Source organism: Aricia agestis, chromosome 14 (genome assembly GCF_905147365.1).
Source record: "Aricia agestis chromosome 14, ilAriAges1.1, whole genome shotgun sequence".
Classification (NCBI taxonomy): Eukaryota; Metazoa; Arthropoda; class Insecta; order Lepidoptera; family Lycaenidae; genus Aricia; species Aricia agestis.
In genome coordinates, this window is record NC_056419.1 from 15,639,108 (window position 1) to 15,660,316 (window position 21,209).

General features: G+C 36.4%; 1 protein-coding gene across 1 annotated transcript; it reads right to left on the bottom strand.

Annotated features, from left to right (window-relative positions):
• Nucleotides 1-2,627: 2,627 nt before the first annotated feature.
• On the bottom strand, nt 2,628-14,917 carry LOC121733804 (zinc finger C4H2 domain-containing protein). The gene is made up of 5 exons (XM_042124158.1): nt 14,780-14,917; nt 14,071-14,242; nt 11,574-11,752; nt 7,206-7,358; nt 2,628-2,926 (listed from the first exon to the last, which is right to left on the bottom strand). Exons 1-5 carry the CDS (start codon nt 14,836-14,838, stop codon nt 2,800-2,802), a joined length of 690 nt encoding a protein of 229 aa, XP_041980092.1. The 5' UTR covers nt 14,839-14,917; the 3' UTR covers nt 2,628-2,799.
• Between the last annotated feature and the right edge of the window lie 6,292 nt (nt 14,918-21,209).

Below are 21,209 nucleotides of genomic sequence, written 5' to 3' on the forward strand. Positions count from 1 at the left end.
AAAGTGTCCGAATGGAGTCGATTCACAGGAAACTACTTTAATTATTTAGTTCATGTTTTATACTCCGTGCAGATTCTATTTCAATTCAATAAAAAAAGAAGATGTTTGATCTATTTATTGCGTGATGAATACCTACGTGATATTTAAATTGTTATCACTTATCATTATAGCCTGTTGCTGCACTTGGTTTACATTTAGGCCAGAATTAGTTAATTCTAGTTATGGAGTGTTAATGCTAGTTTGGCCAAAAAACGACAACTTTTATTTATATTATCCTAATCATAATATTGTTAAATTGTACTGATAAATTATTTACTTACAAATTCTAACATTTATTATGTACAACGAGATTGGCACGATTGCGGATACCAACGCCATCTAGCGCCGAATGGCTACTACAAAACTCACTGCCGCATAAGTCGAGATAGTTCTCCTAAGGGTGTGGGACCCAGAAAAAAATGGAGGCTAAGGGGCTGATTTATTTCATCTGGATGCACTTTAAATTGAAGCGATGGGGGCGCTAAAACATAATTTGTTCTCAAAGTGGGCAGTAGACAAAATAAGTTTGCCCCTGGGTTAAGGTAACTTTCTGATCTTTGCCGCGAGCGACTGCGACCGACAAAAATTCAAATAAAATGCAACTTTATGACATGGGCTTTAGGTTTTTATTTTGTACCGACATTGGTCTAGCGACCCATGCCGCCGCTGCTTTGTTGTTGCGGAGAGCAAAATTAAACCTATAGCCTAGTTTATAAAGTGGCATTTTATTTGAATTTTTGTCTGTCGCAGTCGCTCGCGGTAAAGATAAGAAAATCACAGGCCAGCTATAAAGATAGACGCTCGCTTCGAAAGGCTATCTTTAGCCGTACCTTATATGAGCTGTGTTTGATGACATAAATTTATTCGTCTTTGTAAAAAAAGCACTTGTGCAATTGATAGAATACTACATTTCAATTAGGCAATAAATTATGAACATCTTGCGTCTTACACTTTTCATGTTCTATTACGATTTTGCTGCCAAAACAAAATGTAGCGTAACTGCAAAATGGTCTATTCTCTACGATACAACATACACTTACGATTATGTACAGTACTTATCACAACTTTTTACACAACATACTGTTTATGAGACAAATCACAAAATATGCGAAAAGTGAAGTGTAAAATATATAATACTTAATATTATTAGAATAGCATAAAAAATCTTGTGTCAGCAAGACTACGAGAGTTTTTATGCTCGAGGCTCTTAGCCTAGCCCAGAATTAAAGTTTGAAATAAAAAAAAATTACGAGTTTTGACATAAGACATAGCAAAATATGAGCGTAATTTTGTGAGTCGTGAGTCGCAGAATTTCGGTCGGCAGAACTTCTGTTGCATTCAGTTTCGTAGAAAATTCCTACTTCATTCACACGAGCGTAATTTTGTCAGTCATGATAAGTATGAAACATAATTTACGCGAGAGAAATAGGCTACTTGACCTATATTCAATTTCATTGAACAAATACATATTTCTAGTAGAACTTAGCCTAGGAAACCGTATTTTACCCTTATCATCAAATAAAAGCTTAAGATTGATAAATAAAGTCGATTTGAAAATATAATTTTATGAAAATAGGATTTGTACTGACGAAAACGCTTTTGCGGTACTTCCGAATTGGATGTGACGTCATTCTATTCGTAATTTAATATCTTTTATTTATCGCGCTCGTTATATGTAAGTTTATTTGTACATAAATAATAAAAATAAGCCTAGAAAGATTTGTAAAATATATTTTCTTGAATTTTATACATTATCTCCATTTATTGTAGACGGGAAATGAAATGGCCAAAACTTTTCTCCAAAAGTTTTCAACATTACAAATGATTTCTAATTTCTTATTTAATTCTTTTATAATTTTTGGGCACTTTTAGACGCGTACCTACATTTAGCATATAAAAAATGTTCAATAAAGAGAGCTTAAAATACAAAACGTATGACGTCACACTATGGCGGACAGTGTTTTCGGCGCCATTTATAAGGCATATTTTTCAAGTAACATTTTTACGGGTTTCTACTGTGTAAAATATTAAAATATTAGTTTTTTTTGTAATAATGAATGATTATGAAGCGATTAGCATGAAGAAAATAAATGAGGTCAAGTAGCGTATTCTGCGACTCACGGAGTCAAGAGTCACGACTCACAAAGTTACGCTCGTTTGGCTTCACCCTTAGTTATGCTTCATGTCAAATCACATACAATTAACTTGACCAATCAATTTGGAAGAGCACTTAACCTCAAATATCCCATGTTCCCTGACTATTGCCTATATTGTGCAAATGTTTAAATATACTAAACTACTAATTAAATAATAATTAAGTACTCAATATCTTCTCTGACTTTTTTAACATCAAACAAATACAGGAACAAATATTCTTATCAATAAGGGAGTAAGAATATATTCTCACAACAAACCAATTTATATGACTAGATCGAGAACGATGGTATTAATTGACGGAAACACAATACACAACATTATTTTCTACTCTCTCTAATGTTACCATGATATTTTTGTCAATTAATAGAACAAGGAAAGTGCACTTACACTTTCTTTATGGAAGACAAAGAGCGAGTCACTCTCAGTCAGCATTCGACAAGTTGTGACGTTTTTTATTACTAAGACAAAAGTAACAAAATCTATAGAACAGATATTCTAGTACAATTGAAAAATAATCAATCAATATGTGTTAATTCAGTTGTGAGAGCGCGACATTAGTGCTAACTCTGCTCACAGATAGCCCGTACCTCGTGAGCCGTCAATCTATTTTTTCTTGGGTTTCTTGGGGTTGCGCGAGCGGCTCTTGGCCTTGCAGAGCGGACAGATCGGCGCGTTGCGGTGGATCTGCTGGTGGCACGACAGACACGACTTCATCGGCGGCGGCTGCTGCCTGCAACGTCATACCACACGTGACAACACCACACCACACGTGACAACACCACACAGCACGTGACAACACGCGTTGGCACATGTCAACGCTTGTTGTGTGGTCGCGTTTCACATGCCACGACGGCAGCCGGCAATACGTGACGTATAAATGCCGTCACACGGTACACATATCATGACGTGTTGCCGTATGGTTTCAATCAATACAATTGTATACATATGTTTTGATGCTTAAAGTTTACGAGTACTGTAAAGATTATTTTTTGGAATTTTATATTTGCTCTGTTTCAATTACGTTTACAGTTTGCATTGTAACTATAAGCAGCAAAATATTTATCATAAAAATTATAGTTAGTAACTTAAACAATGGAAACAAAAATGTATCTAAAATCAATAAAGCAAGCGAGGCGTCTCGTCGCAGCAGTCCTACTTGATATAACTAATTAAAAAATATATTTTACAAAGTAAAATTTACAAAGGAGAAAAATTTAATCAAAATTTAATTTATTAACTTAATGTGCAAAATTTATGATCTTTGCTTATTTATGCAAAAGATCAATCTCTTCTAGTAGGCAGTTGTCAATGAAAATTTCCTCCCAAATCCCAAAGTATTTAATTACCAACATAACTAATATTGTAGCGTTCATTTTATATTATCCTAAGATCCGACCGTAAAATCCTGCATGAATCGTTTTTTTTTCGATCAAATATATTTTAAAATAATCTTTAGAACGTATAGAATGGATTAATGTTGGGTTGCCTTGTTAAAAGTAGCCGCAAGTACCTCTAATTGAGTAAAATGAAAGCCCGTAATACAAACTTGCGTGTATTCAAGTTTGTGGAAAAATAAGAACTAAGAAGGAATGACAGGACACTACGCATAAAAATAAAAACGCCTGTTCAATAAAAATTGCAATCTTGCGGGTTCTCGACGTCCTCAAATTCTCCCAGGCATAATAATTGTAGGCCTGAACATTTGTCTTAAGGTGAATAGTAAAGCAAAATGCGTTTTAGACGTCTTTTTGGCGATGTTTTACAGCTAAATTACAGATCGGGAAATACAGAAGTTTTGTGTAATTAGAAAGTGTATCTTGAAATATATTGTCGTGAACGATATTTTTGGTGATCTTTATTCAGTTATCAGAAAATATCGCGTAAGATGTATATTTTAGGATGGGTTTTTTTTTTGGTTTAGCTAATCCGTTTATAATGAATCTTTGCATACATGTTTCTTTATTTTTTATCTTGTTGATCGCGAACCATTTGCGATAAACAGTATTGCAAATGGTTCGCGATCAACAAGATAAAAAATATAATAGAAGTTTTATCATCAAACTCTTTAGTGCCTACTGTAAATCAAACTCCACTAGTAAATGTAGTAAAGCATTTGCTCATAAAATTTAACAGGCGTAAATTAGTTACAGAATGCGTCGTTGTCAACTCGAGATATGTACAACGGAGCGCGGCGTTGCCGTTCCGCGCACACGGCACAAGCAGTGCGTGCTCTTCTTTTGATTAGTCTCACTTTGACAATTTACCGGCTTTAAGTTTTAACAGTTTGCACTTTTCGATCACGGACGTAAAAAAAATACGGACGGATCGCCATTAAGAAATGAGTGAAGCACCCTTAATAAGCCAAGCCGTTCATATGTACACATCTTGCACAAACACTCGCACTGTAATAAGCCGATCGTACCGCCATTACGCAATTAGACTGCATCGCGGTGACACGTATTTGTCATTCATAAATAAAAATAAATATGCCATCTTGTGTTGTAAAATGGTGCAAGAACAATACAACCTTACACAAAAAACATCAAGGAATAATATTTCATAGGTAAGATAACATATTTTTAAAGTATTTTGATAAAATAATGTAAATATTAATTCAACTTCAACAGGTCAGTAATGTCCATAACAAAGTGGGGAAATTTTCCCCAAACCGGGGAAAATTTTAAATTATTTTTAAATAATCAAATAATTAATTTTATTGTCTTTTATTAGTGTCATGTAAGTATTTAGCATGCTATTGACCAGTAATTAGGCAGGAATACAATAATAGGGGTGTAGACAGTAAACGAAATCTAATACAAATTATTGTTTTTTTGAGAGTTTGTATTATAGAATTACCGAAAATGGACATATTTTACTTAATAACTTTATAATATTTTTTATATTTAATAAGTGATTTTTTTATTGAAATAAGAGTGTATTTATTTTTTATACATATTTTTAGGTGTAACAAAATACTTATGTACTATCAGAGAAGTTGATTCCTATGCAAATCGGGGACATAAGTAGTTTGGTTGCGTTACGTCAAACCCAGCCGACAGATCACAATTAACATTGAATTGACATAAGTATTCGACCAAATAACGTTGGTCTGTCAGTTGCATAGGAATCAACTTCCTTAATGGTACATCTGTAAAATAAATATATTTCTTAATTTACAAAAGTGGATATAACTGTTGTTTGACGAACTCTGTGGCTCAGTGGGTGGGCTGTCGGTGGCTCAAGCCGGGGGTCGCGGGTTCGAATCCTACCGACGGAACAAAAAGTTTTCAAAGTTCCTGGGTCATGGGTGTGTATTAAATATGTGTATCATATAATAAAAATCTTAAATATATGAATATATGTATAGTATAACAGTATTAAATATATTTCCGTTGTCTACCCGTAACACAAGTCCTTCAGGTACTTAGCACGGGGTCAGACTGACGTGGTGTGAAGCGTCCATAGATAAAATTGTTGTCTTAGATTTCCTTCAGTAGTAGGGGAGGGAAGGTGCTATTGGTGTAGTCACCCGAGCGTCATTGAGACCTAGTAGGAATGAAAATATTGAATGGACCTCTAGACCAGGAATAAATTTAACACCATGTTAGGTGATTTGATTTGACGTTAGCGCATGGTAGAACTCTCGATAGCTCTAACAGGCCGTTAACTGATTTAACAAGCCATTATTTATTTAATATTACTTGATTGTTTGATGAAACGGGTTACGGGACTTAAGTATCTTATATCTTTTCGTATACAGGTTTCTTATATAGGTTTCGGGGGCGATAAATCTGTCTAGCTAGGAATTATTTTAAGAAAATGTCATTTTATTCGTGTTTTATCGAATACCGAGCAAAGCTCGGTCAAATAGCTAGTAATAATTTTATTATTGTAAATGTTTGTACATAATCATTATTACTAATAATGTTATGTAAATAATATACTTCTCTGTACGTAATATGTGTTTTTTTTCTATCTATAGTGTCATAAAAATAATATTTTCATTATGACATCTTTAACAACCGCTTACATTTCTGAAGCGAAAAAAACATAAAAATATGTTTAAGTATAAAAAATACATTTAACTTGTCTGAGTTTACAAAATTTAAAAGTAGGGAAATTTATGATTTATATGGCAACCCTCATATCACGCACACGTCCTACACGGGCGGCCATAACTAGGCTTCACTCGTGATTAGAGAAGGTTACGTCCGTACTTTTTTTACGTCTGTGTTTTCGATTTTGAAAATAAATTGCAAAATAAATTGCTAAATGCTACATCTAGCGGAAATATTATGTAACTTACCGTAGCTTGGCAACCTACACCTCCTACTGCTACATTGATTCATAAACAGATGGCGCTCCGCGTCAAACGTCCAAGGTCATTTGCTTAGATATTCGTCTTAAACAAAAGTGATGGCAACCCCAGTTTGCGGCTATCGTGCAACTGGCAACCATGGATATTCATGCACAAAATGCATAAAACTTTAATTTTGTATCAAAATTATTAAAAAAAATCGATGCTTCAATTTTGATGAAGAACTATGTCTGTTTATGGGCTGGCAACCCTAGGTTGCGGCCGACTTAGAGCTGGCAACCATTTATAAATTATACCTTATTTTGTTTCGTCATTTTCTTTCAAATGATGTAAAATTTACTGAAAAAAATATTCAAACAAATTATGCATTTATCTCATGAATATTAAACTTAATTAGAGGTACTTGCGGCTACTTTTGACAAGGCAACCCAACATTAATCCATTCTATACGTTCCAAAGATTATTTTAAAATAAATTTGATCGAAAAAAACGATTCCTTCAGGATTTTACGGTCGGATACAATACTAATCATATCTCGTTAACAACAACGTACACTTCGTTGCGGACGAGCGCGACGCACGTGCAGGGGCGGGGAGGGGTTATGTTTGTGTGTGTCTGTGTGAGAGGGAGGGGTAGGTAAGGGGGAGAGGGAGGGTTGGGGTAGCAAGCGCAACATAAAACACGGTCAAACCTCAGCGAGACGGTAAGGAAATCTTGTTGGAGGGCAGACCTGAACGCGGGCGGCGGCGGCGGCGGCTTGCGCGGCGCCGGCGCGAGCAGCCCCGCGCCGCCCGCGCCCCCCGCACCCCCCGCGCCCGCCTGCCGCACCACCGCCGGGAACCGTCTGCACACACAATCATAATGTTATTTTGACCCATCAATCCCTAAGAGGCAGCCGGCTGCTGCATAACAATTGAAAATCTATTGTGTCTGCGACACCCACGATCGGGGTATCATCAGCTTATTAGCTGCTACGTGCTCGCTCTGTACTATGTACTTATCCATACTAATATTATAAATGCGAAAGTATCTCTGTCTGTCTGTTTGTCTGTCTCCCTTTCACGCCAAAACTACTGAACCGATTGCAATGAAATTTTGTGCAATTCTATTCTAGAGCTTGAGAAAGGACATAGGCTACATTTTGATGAGGGAAAATGTCTTTTTCCATGAAAATATCGATGATTATTTTTCCGACCCAAATATCGACCAATAGAATTGCACCATTCGACGTCACGTGGTACAACCTACATGGTATTATACTGATAATTTTTTGAAAATTTTCTCTGGTAGTTGCTATATATAAAAAACAAATTCTAATTCTATTGGCCGACATTTGGGACGGAAAAATAATCCCCCGAATACCACACGAGCTTCAAAATTATCTGGCATTTCCCTCAAGGTTCCCTGCAGACAAATAAAGTCGTCAAGTTTTTCAGGAAACTCCTTCATTTGTTTGCAACGAACCTATCGGGAAATACCCGATAATTTTGAAGCTCTTGTGGTATTATAAGTGAAAATTTATTCGCATTGTAGTTGTTATATGTGACAGCAAATGTCGTTTTTATTGCCGATGGCTCCGTAGCTCAGTTGGTCAAGCGTGGGTTAAGCGCGTGGTCAGCGCTCATCCCGGGGGTCCTGAGTTCGAGTCCCGCCGACGGAACAAAAAAGTATTATCACTTATTTTTGTTACACACTGTATATATATATATATATATATATATATATATATATATATATATATATATATATATATATATATATATATATATATATATATATAATTGGAATCTCGCAATCGGCTCCAACGATTTTCATGAAATCTATACTAATATTACAAAGCGGAAGAGTTTGTTAGTTAGTTTGTTTGAACGCGCTAATCTCAGGAACTACTGGTCCAATTTGAAAAATTCTTTCAGTGTTAGATAACCCATTTATCGAGGAAGGCTATAGGCTATATTTTATCACGATAATACTAACAGGAGCGAAGAAATAGAGGAAAGTGTGGAAGAAACGGGAGGAAATTATTTGAAGGGGCTTATTTGAACGCACTTATCTCAGGAACTACTGGTCCGATTTGAAAAATTCTTTTAGTGTTAGATAGTTTATTTATTGAGGAAGGTTATGGGCTATATTTTATTGCGCTAAGACTAATAGGAGAGAAGAAATAGAGGAAAGTGTGGAAAAAACGGGAGAAATTATTTGAAATGGCTTATTTGAACGCGCTAATCTCAGGTCCGATTTTAAAAAATATTTTAGTGTTTAGATAGCCCATTTATCGATAAACGTTATAGGCTATATTTTATTGCGCTAAATCTAATGAGAGCGAAGAAATAGAAAAAAATATGGAAAAAATTGGAGAAATTATTTGAAAGGGCTTTATTTACTTAATTGTACTGGAGAATTTTTTCTGTTATTTGGCAAAGGTAAGAAGTAGACCACGTGAAGGATCATAGGTTATTTTTGTGGACTAATTTGTCTGTGAAATATCTAATTTACGCGGGCGAAGCTGCGCGGTACGTTATATTATTACGCGTGGTCACGACATCACGCGTAAACGGCTGGACCCATTTTGCTGAAATTTGGTATAAAGATACTTTGAGTCCCGAAGAAGAACATAGGATATATTTTGTCCCGGAAAAATAACTGTTTACTGCACAATATACTTTTATGATTTGCGCGTAAACTTTTCAATCTATTTTGATGAAATTTGGTATGGAGATACTTTGAGTCTCGGGAAAGGACATGGAATACTAATTTTGTCACAATAAACTTTATGATTCTCGCCTAAACTATATTGGAGATACTAATTTGAATCTGGGGCAAGGAATGTTTTTTGTCCCGGAAAAATGTGCGATTCCCACACAATATACTTTTCTGATTTACGCGTAAGCGACTCAATCGATGTACGGGAACAACAGCTATAAAGTCCACGCGGACGAAGTAGTATATAGGGGGTTTCGGGGGTGATAAATCGATCTAGCTAGGAATCATTTTTAGAAAATGTCATTTTATTCGTGTTTTATCGAATACCGAGCAAAGCTCGGTCAAATAGCTAGTGAATCTACTATATACGATACATACACCAAAACAACATTTTTTACAATTTTTGTCTGTCTGTCTGTTTGTTCCGGCTAATCTCTGGAACGACTGGAGCTATTTTGCCGGGACTTTTTTTGGTAGACAGCTGATGTAGTAAAGTGTAACTTAGGCTACTTTTTAACCGACTTCCAAAAAGGGGGAAGTTATATTTTACTTTTTTCATATTTGTTAGCGGACTATCCATCTTTGTTATTATACTATGTTGACGCGGACGAAGTCGCGGGCAACAGCTAGTATTACCATAGTAAAAAGAGGGGAAGTAAGTTATCTTCATACAAAGGCACCGCGCCCGGCTTGTATGTGTGCGCCATAGTATCAATGCATCGCCACACGGCACACAACAAAATCTCGGACAATATTTCGGCATTACCAGTCGGGGCTAACACTTTACGATGCACGCTGCGCCGCGCCGCGCCACGGCTAAACGAATCAAAAATGTCCGATCATAATCGCAGGAGTAATAGATATTGCTGTGTGTTTGGGTGTTTTAATAGTAATGCAACAATTCCAGAATTGTCTTTGTTTAAATTACCTGTTGAACAGGAAAGGTCACTACTACTCACTTATTCTAGCATAATATAAGTAATAATTTTTACTTGATGATCAGATACCTACTTACTTTTTTGTATTGTATTAGTTTTCTATCACACAAAGGAAGTAGGTAGGTAGGTAGATCTACTTTCCCACTAGAACATAGTATAAATAAGATAATGTTTTATGTACTTTTGATCCGTCAACTAATTTGCCGCTATTGCTTTGTTTACGTAATAGTAATTTGCCGATTTCTCTGTGTTGTAGACCTAGTATATTAACTAACTACTTACACTCAATTACTTATTTTAAATCGTAATTAAAAAGAAGTAATTGACTAATTATTGTAAATCACAATACACATAAAGCAAAGTTCGAATCATAACAACAGATTTGTTCATAGTATAAGAGACAGGCATTAGTTTTTAATGTTGTTTTACAGGGTATTTTTATAATTTTATTTAGACATCGGATTATATGCACGATCAAAGTGCCGAGATATGCATGCAAATATGCACGAAAAATGGCCGAAATATGCACAAAATATGCACAATAAAGATTTACTTTTTATTAAAAGTCGGGAGACCGCGACGCGACGTTGCCGCTGTTCATGCGTTTACGCGAACGAAGCGCAGACGGCCGCTCCCACACCAACCCGCCGCGCCTCCGAGCCGCCTAAAATTGACAACCCTAAGACAGTAGGTAATTATATCGCGGATTGGGCCAGAGTTATCCTACTTCCCCTCCTTTTACTATGGTATTACATACATGTATAAAAGTCGCCTCCGTGGTACAGTGGTTAAGAGCGAGGCTCTAGACTCGGAGGTCGTGGGTTCGATTCCCGCGTTGGAAACATGTTATTTCCAAGTTTGGTTAGGACAATGCAGGCTGATCACCTGATTGTCTGTCTCTGACAAGTAAGATGATCCATGAGTCGGATGTTCATGTAAAAAGTTGGGCCTGCGCCTGATCTCTCGCCAGTCGTGTCGGTCTTCCGTCCCACTGGGTTACGAGAGTAAAAGGAATAGAAAGTGCTCTTGTGTACTGCGCATACACTTGGGCACTATAAAATTGGTCCTGCGTAACTGGCCTGGTTTCAATGAAACCGGCCACCGACACCGAAACTGGTGTGGGAGTTATTATTACATAATATAATAGAACTTTCTTAGACTTTTTAACAGTCTACAGCATGCAGAGATATGCGTGGCGGTCGCAAAAGGAGATTTTCCGACTGAGAGAGGTCAGGCCCCTAAGAAAAGTCCTCATTTCAGACGTTGTATTCCGATCTCAAAAACTTCGATACCGCGATTCAGGATTGTGTGCTGTTTGGTCCGCTCCAAGCACGAGGGATAGAGCACATCGATATACGACTGGGTCTTCCATATTATTATCTCCAGGCGGGTCACCTGGCGACCGGCGCTGTACTCACTCGGGCGTGATGGGGCTGCCCTCCTCCTCGTGCAGGTCGGGCAGGCGCTCCAGGCCGAGGCACTGCCGCCGCAGCAGGTCCACCTCGGCCTTCAGCGGGCGGTAGTCGTCGTGCAGACGCGAGGCGGCGCTCAGCTTGCGGCTCATGCTCTCCTCCGTCTGCTTGATCACTGTCTCCATCTAAAACGTACCTTAATGTAAACTAGGTCAAACTGCAGATTCATTTTCGTCAAAATGTATAAAATAATGTATCGACTTGCACGCCGACTGTATTATGGGCGCCGCAGACTTGATCGCACAAAAAGTCTGTCGTCTGCGATCTCCCTTAACATTACAAGTCCGAGGTATGTGCATTGTGCGTGTGTGTTTGTAACTTTCTCTGTTTGTTAATTTAAAAAAATTACTAAACGAAATTTAATGAAATTTGGTATACGGTAACAGTTGAGGTTCTAAAATCTGGATTAACACACAGTTAAGTATTCCGAAAGATACGATATTCAAACGGTGGGCCGTGGGTGGCGCGGCAAGAGATAGTCTAACATACAGAAAGATAGGACTTTAATGTGGTACTTGCACATTTATTTTTATTTCAAACTTATTTTTAGGCGATACAGTCAGAGTAGCTACTGTGACTACCTCTGGAAAACATTCCAAAGACTGTGCTATGTATCCAAGGAATGGCTAATCACATCCCGAATACATATTATATCCTGCCTGCTCTAAATAAACATAAACAACAATGAGAGTCGGCGTATGGCGCGGACAGGACAAATAAACATCGACACACCGCCGCCCGCCGCCCGCCACTACCACAACATGCATTGTTTACGTTGCTATAAACAGCCGCTATCAACAGTATGGCATTCAGACTTCTGAAATTCCTTCAAGTTATAATATAAATAATGTTTTGAATAAAACAATTATTATTCTACATCCAAAATAGTGCTGACACTTTTTAGCATTTTATAATCTATCGATTTTTTCAGCATAAAATATCAATACAAAACATACACAAGAATAAACCATATCTATTCTGTATTTAGTTACCAACAAATTAAGTCTTTTTTAGGGTTCCATACCCAAAGGGTAAAAACGGGACCCTATTCTGAGACTTTGTTGTCTGTCCGTCTGTCTGTCTGTCTCCAGGCTGTATCTCGAGAACCGCTATAGCTAGACTTCTAAAATTTTCACACATTGTGTAATTACATATATCCATTGCCGCAATAACAACAAATACTAAAACAAAGTAAAATTTACATTCAACAAATGTGATGTCGATAATGGCAACAGAATTGATAGGCACTTGAAAATTTCATTAATTTATCCTTAGTTATATTATGTGTAATTTCAAAAATAATAATAAAATTAAATTAAAATTTAAGGGCTCCCATACAAAAAACTAAAATTTTGGCCTATTTTTGCTCTATAATGGTACAGAACCCTTCGTGCGCGAGTTCGACTCGCACTTGGCCGATTACATAGTATTACTTTAATCATTTTGTGTGTCCAAATGACAGCTCAGCAACTTTTACCCACAAAACTACAATGACAATTATTAAAAAATATAAATTTTCATAGTAAGTCCATAGACAAAAGAAAATGTAAGTCTATTTTAAACATAAGACATAATATTATAAAACATTATATTATTTATAATATTTAGTTTTAGTTTATTTCATAGGTCATCTTTATTATGAAAATAAATTACATTAAATATTGGAAAATATGTTGCCTAGCTTTGGAGACCAGACTCTGACTGTAAAATGAATTACATATAATGAGTATTTAGTTAATGTTATATGTTTGAGGCATAAAGTTAATATACCTAGCGGAATAGAGAAACCTTAAAGGCCTGAGCAAGAGAGATGTCACTATCAGTAACACTGCGTGGTAAAAAGAGATGTGTGATACATGACAGCAGCACTCTTTTTTTGACGTCCAGTCAGCACCTGCCACACATTGACAATTTAATCTCATAGAATTCATGTTCAATCATGCTTGTGTAAGTGTATACGTACACATATTTTTCACACAGATGAAAACCAATTTTGGTTTCGTTTGACAGCTCGAGATTGTTGCTCTATTCCACTAGGTATATTAACTTTATGGTTTGAGGACAGAAAGGTGCAGAAAGGTAAAATTAAGAACTGAGAAACAATAAGGCTTAGACCACACTCAAGAAACAGCTCCTCAAGTAACTACCTGGGTACACCCATGGGTGTCCCTACCTGGGTAGGCCCATGGGTACACAAGACTCAGGTATCATAATCATAATCATTTCTCACCTTAACAAAGAAGACAATACACAATTTGAAACAGTTTTACAGTAAGCATTTAGTTGGGCTGATGCCTGAACTAGAAGATCCTGTGTCTCAGGCTATCAACCTGGTACAAAAGTACAATCTATTAACTATAACAGCATCTCGCGATATTCAATGTTTATCATGATCTCAACGTTAAGAGCTTTTTATGAATATTGGCATTGGTGTTGTACAAACCGCATTGATGTCGGCATGTATCTGTCGCAGCTCCTCCACGTGGCTCATCTTCTCCTGTTGCAGCAACTCCATCTCCCGCTTGTACTGTGCCAGGCAGCGGCCCTCTTGGTCCCCGCTGCGCACCTCATTCAGTATGCTCCGCTTTAGCCTCTCCAAGGTTATGGTCTTATTTCTAAAATTAACAAACAGAAAATGCAGCAATAGATAATAAGAATAATGATTACAGCTTTTGGAAGCATGTACCGCTATAAATTTTGGTAGAATACAACAATTAACAGCATAATTTAGCGCTATTAGGCTCATAGATGGCTTCTTACTGTAGTTTTTTCTTAAGTCGTGTGCTGTACGCTGTATGCAAAGTGTTTAAACACACTAGGCCGAAGTTACGCGGCGTAAATTCCGCATGATTACGTCTGCAATGTCGCGTTCCGTCCGTATATTGTATGCGTTTGACATTGCGGGCATAATCATGCGGAATTTCCGCCGCGTAACTTCGGCCTAGTTTAGACACTAATATCTGAATATAAATTTTAGCGATGTGTAATTTCTGTATGTATAGATGCATAGTATGTGATTAGTGGGCTCCGATTACATACAACTCTTTGATCATTGGTGTGCTTTTGCAATAAAACAAACCGTGTCAAGTGTTTATTGATCGGAGTCCACAGGTGCGATTGTTTATAGTAAAAATAAGCTCTGAAATACCCACCTAATCTCTTTCATTGCTTCAAGCTTGTGATATATTTCGCGTTCGTTCTCTGCAGTCATTTCTTTCAGGTTTCACTCTATACAAAACACTTTCCGTAAATAAAAATTTGATAAAACACAAAAACCTACACTGAGACCACCACAGAGTACTTTAATATAGAGTCTGGCTAGCGAAAGATGAGACTGGAAAAAGGCGGCAAATTCAAAAAATCTACGTATGGCAACCTTGTCCATAGTCGGAATTATAGTTTTGATACTTGATTATTTATGACAATAATATTATATTTTAGTTTGGATAGCTCAATTCAAGATTAAGTTTATTGTTGTTGTTTACTAAAATTTTATTTTGCAATACATTTCATTGTGTTTTGTTTTTGACGAAAACTCTTGTTTTTGTCGGAGTATTAAAACTTCTTCTTTAGTACTTACCGTTCATCATGAAATATATTACAAAATATAATTTAACCAAACAATTATCTTCATTTTCTTAAACTAAATTGTCATTACTGTTTCTAAGTTTAAATATAATTTAATTTAACCTGGCAACCCAGCCATAGTGTCCAACTCAGTCTTATCACCGTTCTGTTTTTAAAAATAGTTACAAGTGAATTTCAAAGAAACAGTTTTTACTACAGTGAATCATAACCAAAAAGGAACCTGTGGTATCGTTTGCAAACATTTTCTCCCGCTGAAAACGACGAAACAAGTAAAGTTTAAGTCGTAATTTTCTACCCTCGATGTAAATAATTTCCCAGTTTGTCAAAAAAATCTTGAAGTACCCTTATCATTCGCATTTTACGCTGTCAAAATCAAGTGACAGCCGTCAAATTTGAGTTTGACATATTGATAGTGTTGCCGAATTATAGAAATTTCCCAAGATTGTTGGAAACATAAAAATGAACGGGTGCGGAATATGCTCTAAACAAATCAAGTTATCTGAACTAAAAAGTTGCTCTAAATGCAATACAACATTTTTTTAATGAAATAAGGGGGCAAACGAGCAAACGGGTCACCTGATGGAAAGCAACTTCCGTCGCCCATGGACACTCGCAGCATCAGAAGAGCTGCAGGCGCGTTGCCGGCCTTTTAAGAGGGAATAGGGTAATAGGGGAGGGTAGGGATGGGAAGGGATCACTTCCAATGTACACATATCACTACCAATGTTTAGGTGTGTCAGCTGAAAATTTTTTGAAAGAATCAAAGGCCCACAAATCGGCTTGGAAGTGTTTGGAGTGTAAAAACGCCGAAAAACGTGGTGAAACCCGTACTCCTTCTCATGTAAAGAGTACTGAAAGTACAACCGAACGCCTATCCACCAACAACTAAGAGGAGCTGAAAGATTATTTCAATAGAAAGCTAGAAGACTCTTTGGCTCAACTGCTGAGAGATATAAGAAAGGATTTCTCAAAGGAAAGTGCTGACACTCAATCCAAAATTGAGGACTTAACTAGAAGCGTTCAATTCATGTCTGAGAAGTACGACCAGCTCACAGAGGAGCTTGGCTTAAAGACCAAGAGAATTGAAAATCTGGAGACTGAAAACAAAACTTTAAAACAGAATTTAACGGAAGCAACTAGCAGGTTGAACCAAATTGAACAGCAATCCCGGGAATCAAATTTAGAGATCCAGTGTGTCCCTGAGCACAAAGGTGAAAACCTGAAATTAATAATAGAACAACTTACCTCTACTGTTGGATGCTCTCTGTCAGATCAGCAACTCCTGAACTACCATCGCGTTGCAAAAGCCAATCAAGAATCGAACCGTCCGCGCTCTATAATAGTTAAGCTTCCCAGTCCACTAGTCCGCGACAATATTATAGCAGCTGTCAAAACATTTAATAAAAAACACGCAACTGATAAATTGAACGCTTCACATCTTGGGATAGCGAGCAAGGACCCTGTCTACGTTTGTGAACATTTGTCTCCGGCAAATAAGCAGCCACACGCACAAGTTCGTCACTTTGCGAAGGAAAAGGGTTTCCAATTTGTGTGGGTTCGTAACGGACGAATATTCATTAAAAAAGACATTAACGCTAAAAACATATTGGATAATGGATCCGGAATTTCTTAAGTCTTTGTAATAGACAATATTTTAATTTTTTTTTAACTTTTTAATTCATTTTAGATATTATACTTTTATTTTTTCTATTTTACCACTATGTCCTTCATGAGCTCATTACATAATGTTACAAATAGACATAATACCTTAAATATCTTTTATCAAAATGTTAGGGGTCTCCGGACCAAAACAGAAACCATACGGTACAACGCGCGTTATGATGTGGTTCTCCTCACCGAGACCTGGTTAAATGACTATGTTTATGACCATGAAGTATTGGATACCAGATACACGATTTTTAGGCGCGACCGAAGTTCTTCTTCTTCTTTAAAAGATGAAGGAGGCGGGGTTTTAATAGCGGTATCTAAGAAATTAGAGCCTGTTAGAAAAATAAAATGGGAATCTGCAAACGAAGACCTTTGGATAGTCATAAAACTAAAACAGGGTAATTCTACCATCTCACTTTGTATATGTAACTTGTATTTTCCCCCACCGATTACACACAACCGTCTTGAAGACCTCGTTAATCATAATATGACTAATATTATTCAACATAAAACACCAAAAAATTCAATTCTGCTTTTTGTTGGTGACTATAATTTACCCAATTTACAATGGCGACATGATACTGATACTAATTCCCTGGTCCCAGTAGATTGCTCAAGTAATTTAGTAAATATATTTACAGATGCTCTATCTCTCAATGACCTCTATAACGTCAATTCCATTAAAAATCAAAATAGGCACATATTGGACCTGGTTTTAACTAACTGTAACAAGATACTTACAGTATCCAAGTGCAGCACACCGCTTGTTAGTGAGGACGTTCATCATCCGGCATTAAATATACACCTTAAACTACATACCCATAAAACACCGAAAAAAAAGAAGTCATCATCATTAAACTTTTCTAAGGCAGATTATGGAAAAATAAAGGAAGAGCTAGAAGCGATAAATTGGGACGAACATTTTACCGCAGATCAAACTGTCGACGAAACAGTCAATATATTCTATGCCTTACTGGATAAAATTATAACACAAAATACCCCCAGATCCCGTAGTGATAGATGTAAATATCCCTTTTGGTTTAGCATAAATTTAATAAAAACACTAAATGAAAAAAATAGGATGCATAAAAAGTTTAAAAAACATTCAAATCCAAGAGATTTTCTGGTCTACGACACGTTACGTTACAAATCTAAAACCTTGCTACAAGAATGCATTAATAAGTTTAAGTCTGAATCTAAATTAACAATTAAAAAAAACCCACAATATTTTTGGTCATTTCTTAAATCAGTGAGGTCAAATAGTTCCGAGATTCCAGACGAAATGTACTACAATAATAAATCAGCTCAAGGAACCCAAAATATAACCTATCTTTTTGCGGAGTATTTTCAATCGGTTTTCCCTACAAATAAACAATTGTCAAATCATAATATAATAACAGATAAAGTTAATGGCAACTCACAATCTCTTGGATCATGTTTCATTCCAAAATCGGATATTCTCACTTCCCTTAAAACAATTAATACCAAAATAGGACCAGGTCCAGATTCTATCCTGCCAGTATTTCTGCAGCGTTGCTCGGATCAGATTTCAGAACCACTTAACCGCATTTACAATAAGTCCTTATTGGCCGGAAGTTTTCCTTCAAGGTGGAAACTAGCTTATATCACCCCAATACACAAAAAAAGGGGATCAGAGTGACGTCACTAACTACAGGCCAGTTTCAATTTTATCAGCCATGGGGAAGGTCTTTGAGAAATTAATCTACAATACGATTTTTTATCACTTTAAGTCCTTTTTTGACACAAATCAGCACGGATTCCTACCAGGAAGGTCAACAACTTCAAACCTTTTAGACTATGTAACAACTATCTATGAATCAATGGAAAATAAAAGTGAAGTACACGCTATCTATACGGATTTCTCAAAGGCCTTCAACGTAGTTGATCACAGGTTCACCTAAATAAGCTAGCTCATGCCGGAATCTGTGGAAACCTACTCAGATGGTGCGAGTCTTACCTTATGAATAGGTCCCAGTTGGTTTAAGTCAGAGGATACAAGTCTGAACCAATAAAAGTGACAACCGGGGTGCCCCAGGTTTTTTGAAGGAGTCTGATATCAACCGGGGTGATATCAGACTCCTTCAAATGGATATTAACACAATAAGCGATTGGTGCTCTGCAAATGGCATGACTGTTAATACAGCCAAATGTTTTCATATTAAATTTACTCGCAAGCATAACCCCTTACTACTTACTTCATAAAAAAATCTCCTATTACAGAAGTATTGAGCATTCAGGATTTAGGTGTAGTGGTGGATACTAAATTGGACTTTCGGGAACATATTAACAACATCGTTAACAAAGGAACACGACTGGCAGGATTCGTAATACGCCAAACTAAATTCTTCAATGATCATGAAATTCCTATCCTCCTTTTTAACTGCTATGTAAGACCTATTCTTGAATACTGTTCTCAAATTTGGAACCCATCTTATGGAGTACACATTTCGCGAATTGAGAATGTCCAGAAACAGTTTCTGTACCATCTTTCGTACACACACAACCTATGTCGTGAACTAACATCATATGATAGTAGGCTCGAGTATTTTAAACTCTTTTCACTCAAAAGTAGACGCAACAGTGCTGACATTGTGTACCTGTCGAAATTAATGACCGGAGTCTTAGACACCCCTGGACTGGTAGAAAAATTGTATGTGGCTGTGCCACGGCCAGGTAGCCGCATACATAACAGGAAAACTTTCAACTTACCTTGCTCTCGAACAAACTATAGTCAACATGCACCGTTGTACCGTATGTGTTCTACCTACAATAAAATCTGTAGCTAAATAGATAAATTCACTCTTTGAAATCATCATTACTTCAAAAATATGTAACTAAATAATATTATTGTTAACTAGCATTTAAATTTTTGTAAATGACTGTTAATGTTGTTAAACCTATTGTTAATTTTTTGATGAATGCAGTGTTCACATCGAGAGAGCTAAACACTACAGATGGGTAATGGAAAAATTTCCGAAAGTAAAGAAAAGAAAAAAGAAAAATTTCCAATTTATTTTTCCAATATTTTCAAATATTTTTCCAAACTGAAATGTCAACCAAGATTACGTGTCCAACTATTCCGTACCCAAAGGGTAAAAACGGGACCCTATTACTGAGACTTCGATGTCTGTCTGTCTGTCCGTCTGTCTCCAGGCTGTAACTCAAGAACGGTAATAGCTAGAGAGTTGAAATTTTTACAGATTATGTATTTCTGTTGCCGTTATAACAACAAATACTAAAAATAAAATAAATTAAATATTTAAGGAGGGCTCCCATACAACAAACGTGATTTTTCAAACATTTTTTGCTCGGTATCAATGATGACAACAGGTAGGCACTTGAAATATGCACAAAATACTCAGCTGTATTTATACTTTAATAATAAATAATAAAATTTTAATAAAATAAATAATTAAGAGGGGCTCCCATACAAAAAACACAATTTTTTACTATTTTTGCTCTATAATGGTACGGGACCCTTCGTGCGCGAGTTCAACTTGCACTTGGCCGATTATTACTATTTACTATTTAATTTAAACTAATAATTTCAGTAAATAAATATTTTTCCTTTATTTTTCCAATTTTTCAATTTTTCAGAAAAATAAATTGTAAAATTTCCGAGCTTTGAAATTTTTCGGAAAATTACCCATCACTACCAAACACTAATGTTATGTATTAAATTCATTCCCTTTTTATGTTATCTGTAAAGTGTCTGGCAGGTTTTGTGAACCTTAATAAAATAAAATAAAAATTAAATGTTAAATAATGTCCTACATTATATTATTACTCGCAAGCATCATAGATTGTATTAATTATACTCAAATTACAAATATGTTTATTTAATACATACTTGTACATGCCTGAAACTAATAACCCTCCCTTGCAAGTTGATTAAAAACCAAGGATTAAGGGGATATGAAAAAACAACATAGAAAATCAAAGGTTGCGGAATTTTTTTTCGCATTTTATATAAACATTCCAAAGGTTTTTTTATAAAGTTTATTTACGATTGACTAAAATATATAGGTTTCATTTTGTTTGGCAACTCTTTGCTATCATGTTGGTAGGGACACGATCTCATTGCTATAAAAATTTTGGGGCTTCTGATGAAAAAACTGCGACAAGTGGTTTTGGCAGTCCTCTTGTGATGTCAACCTGACACTGCCTAAGGAATCCTGCAGCGATTAAAACAGGTGGAAACAGGTGGAAGGTGCAAGGTCAGGACTATACGGCGGATGCATTAACACCTCCCAGCCAGACTCCCGTAACCACACGCCTTTATTTATGTGGCCTTCTTTTTTAATC

Bases quoted from the DNA above. Each gene is read 5' to 3' on its own strand.
- LOC121733804 (XM_042124158.1), bottom strand. From the start codon at position 14,838: ATGACTGCAGAGAACGAACGCGAAATATATCACAAGCTTGAAGCAATG. The intron at 14,243-14,779 runs GTGGGTATTTCA...TGTTAATTTTAG, and splicing joins GAAGCAATGAAAGAGATTAG to AAATAAGACCATAACCTTGG. The intron at 2,927-7,205 runs GTTTGACCGTGT...ATGACGTTGCAG, and splicing joins TTCCTTACCGTCTCGCTGAG to GCAGCAGCCGCCGCCGATGA.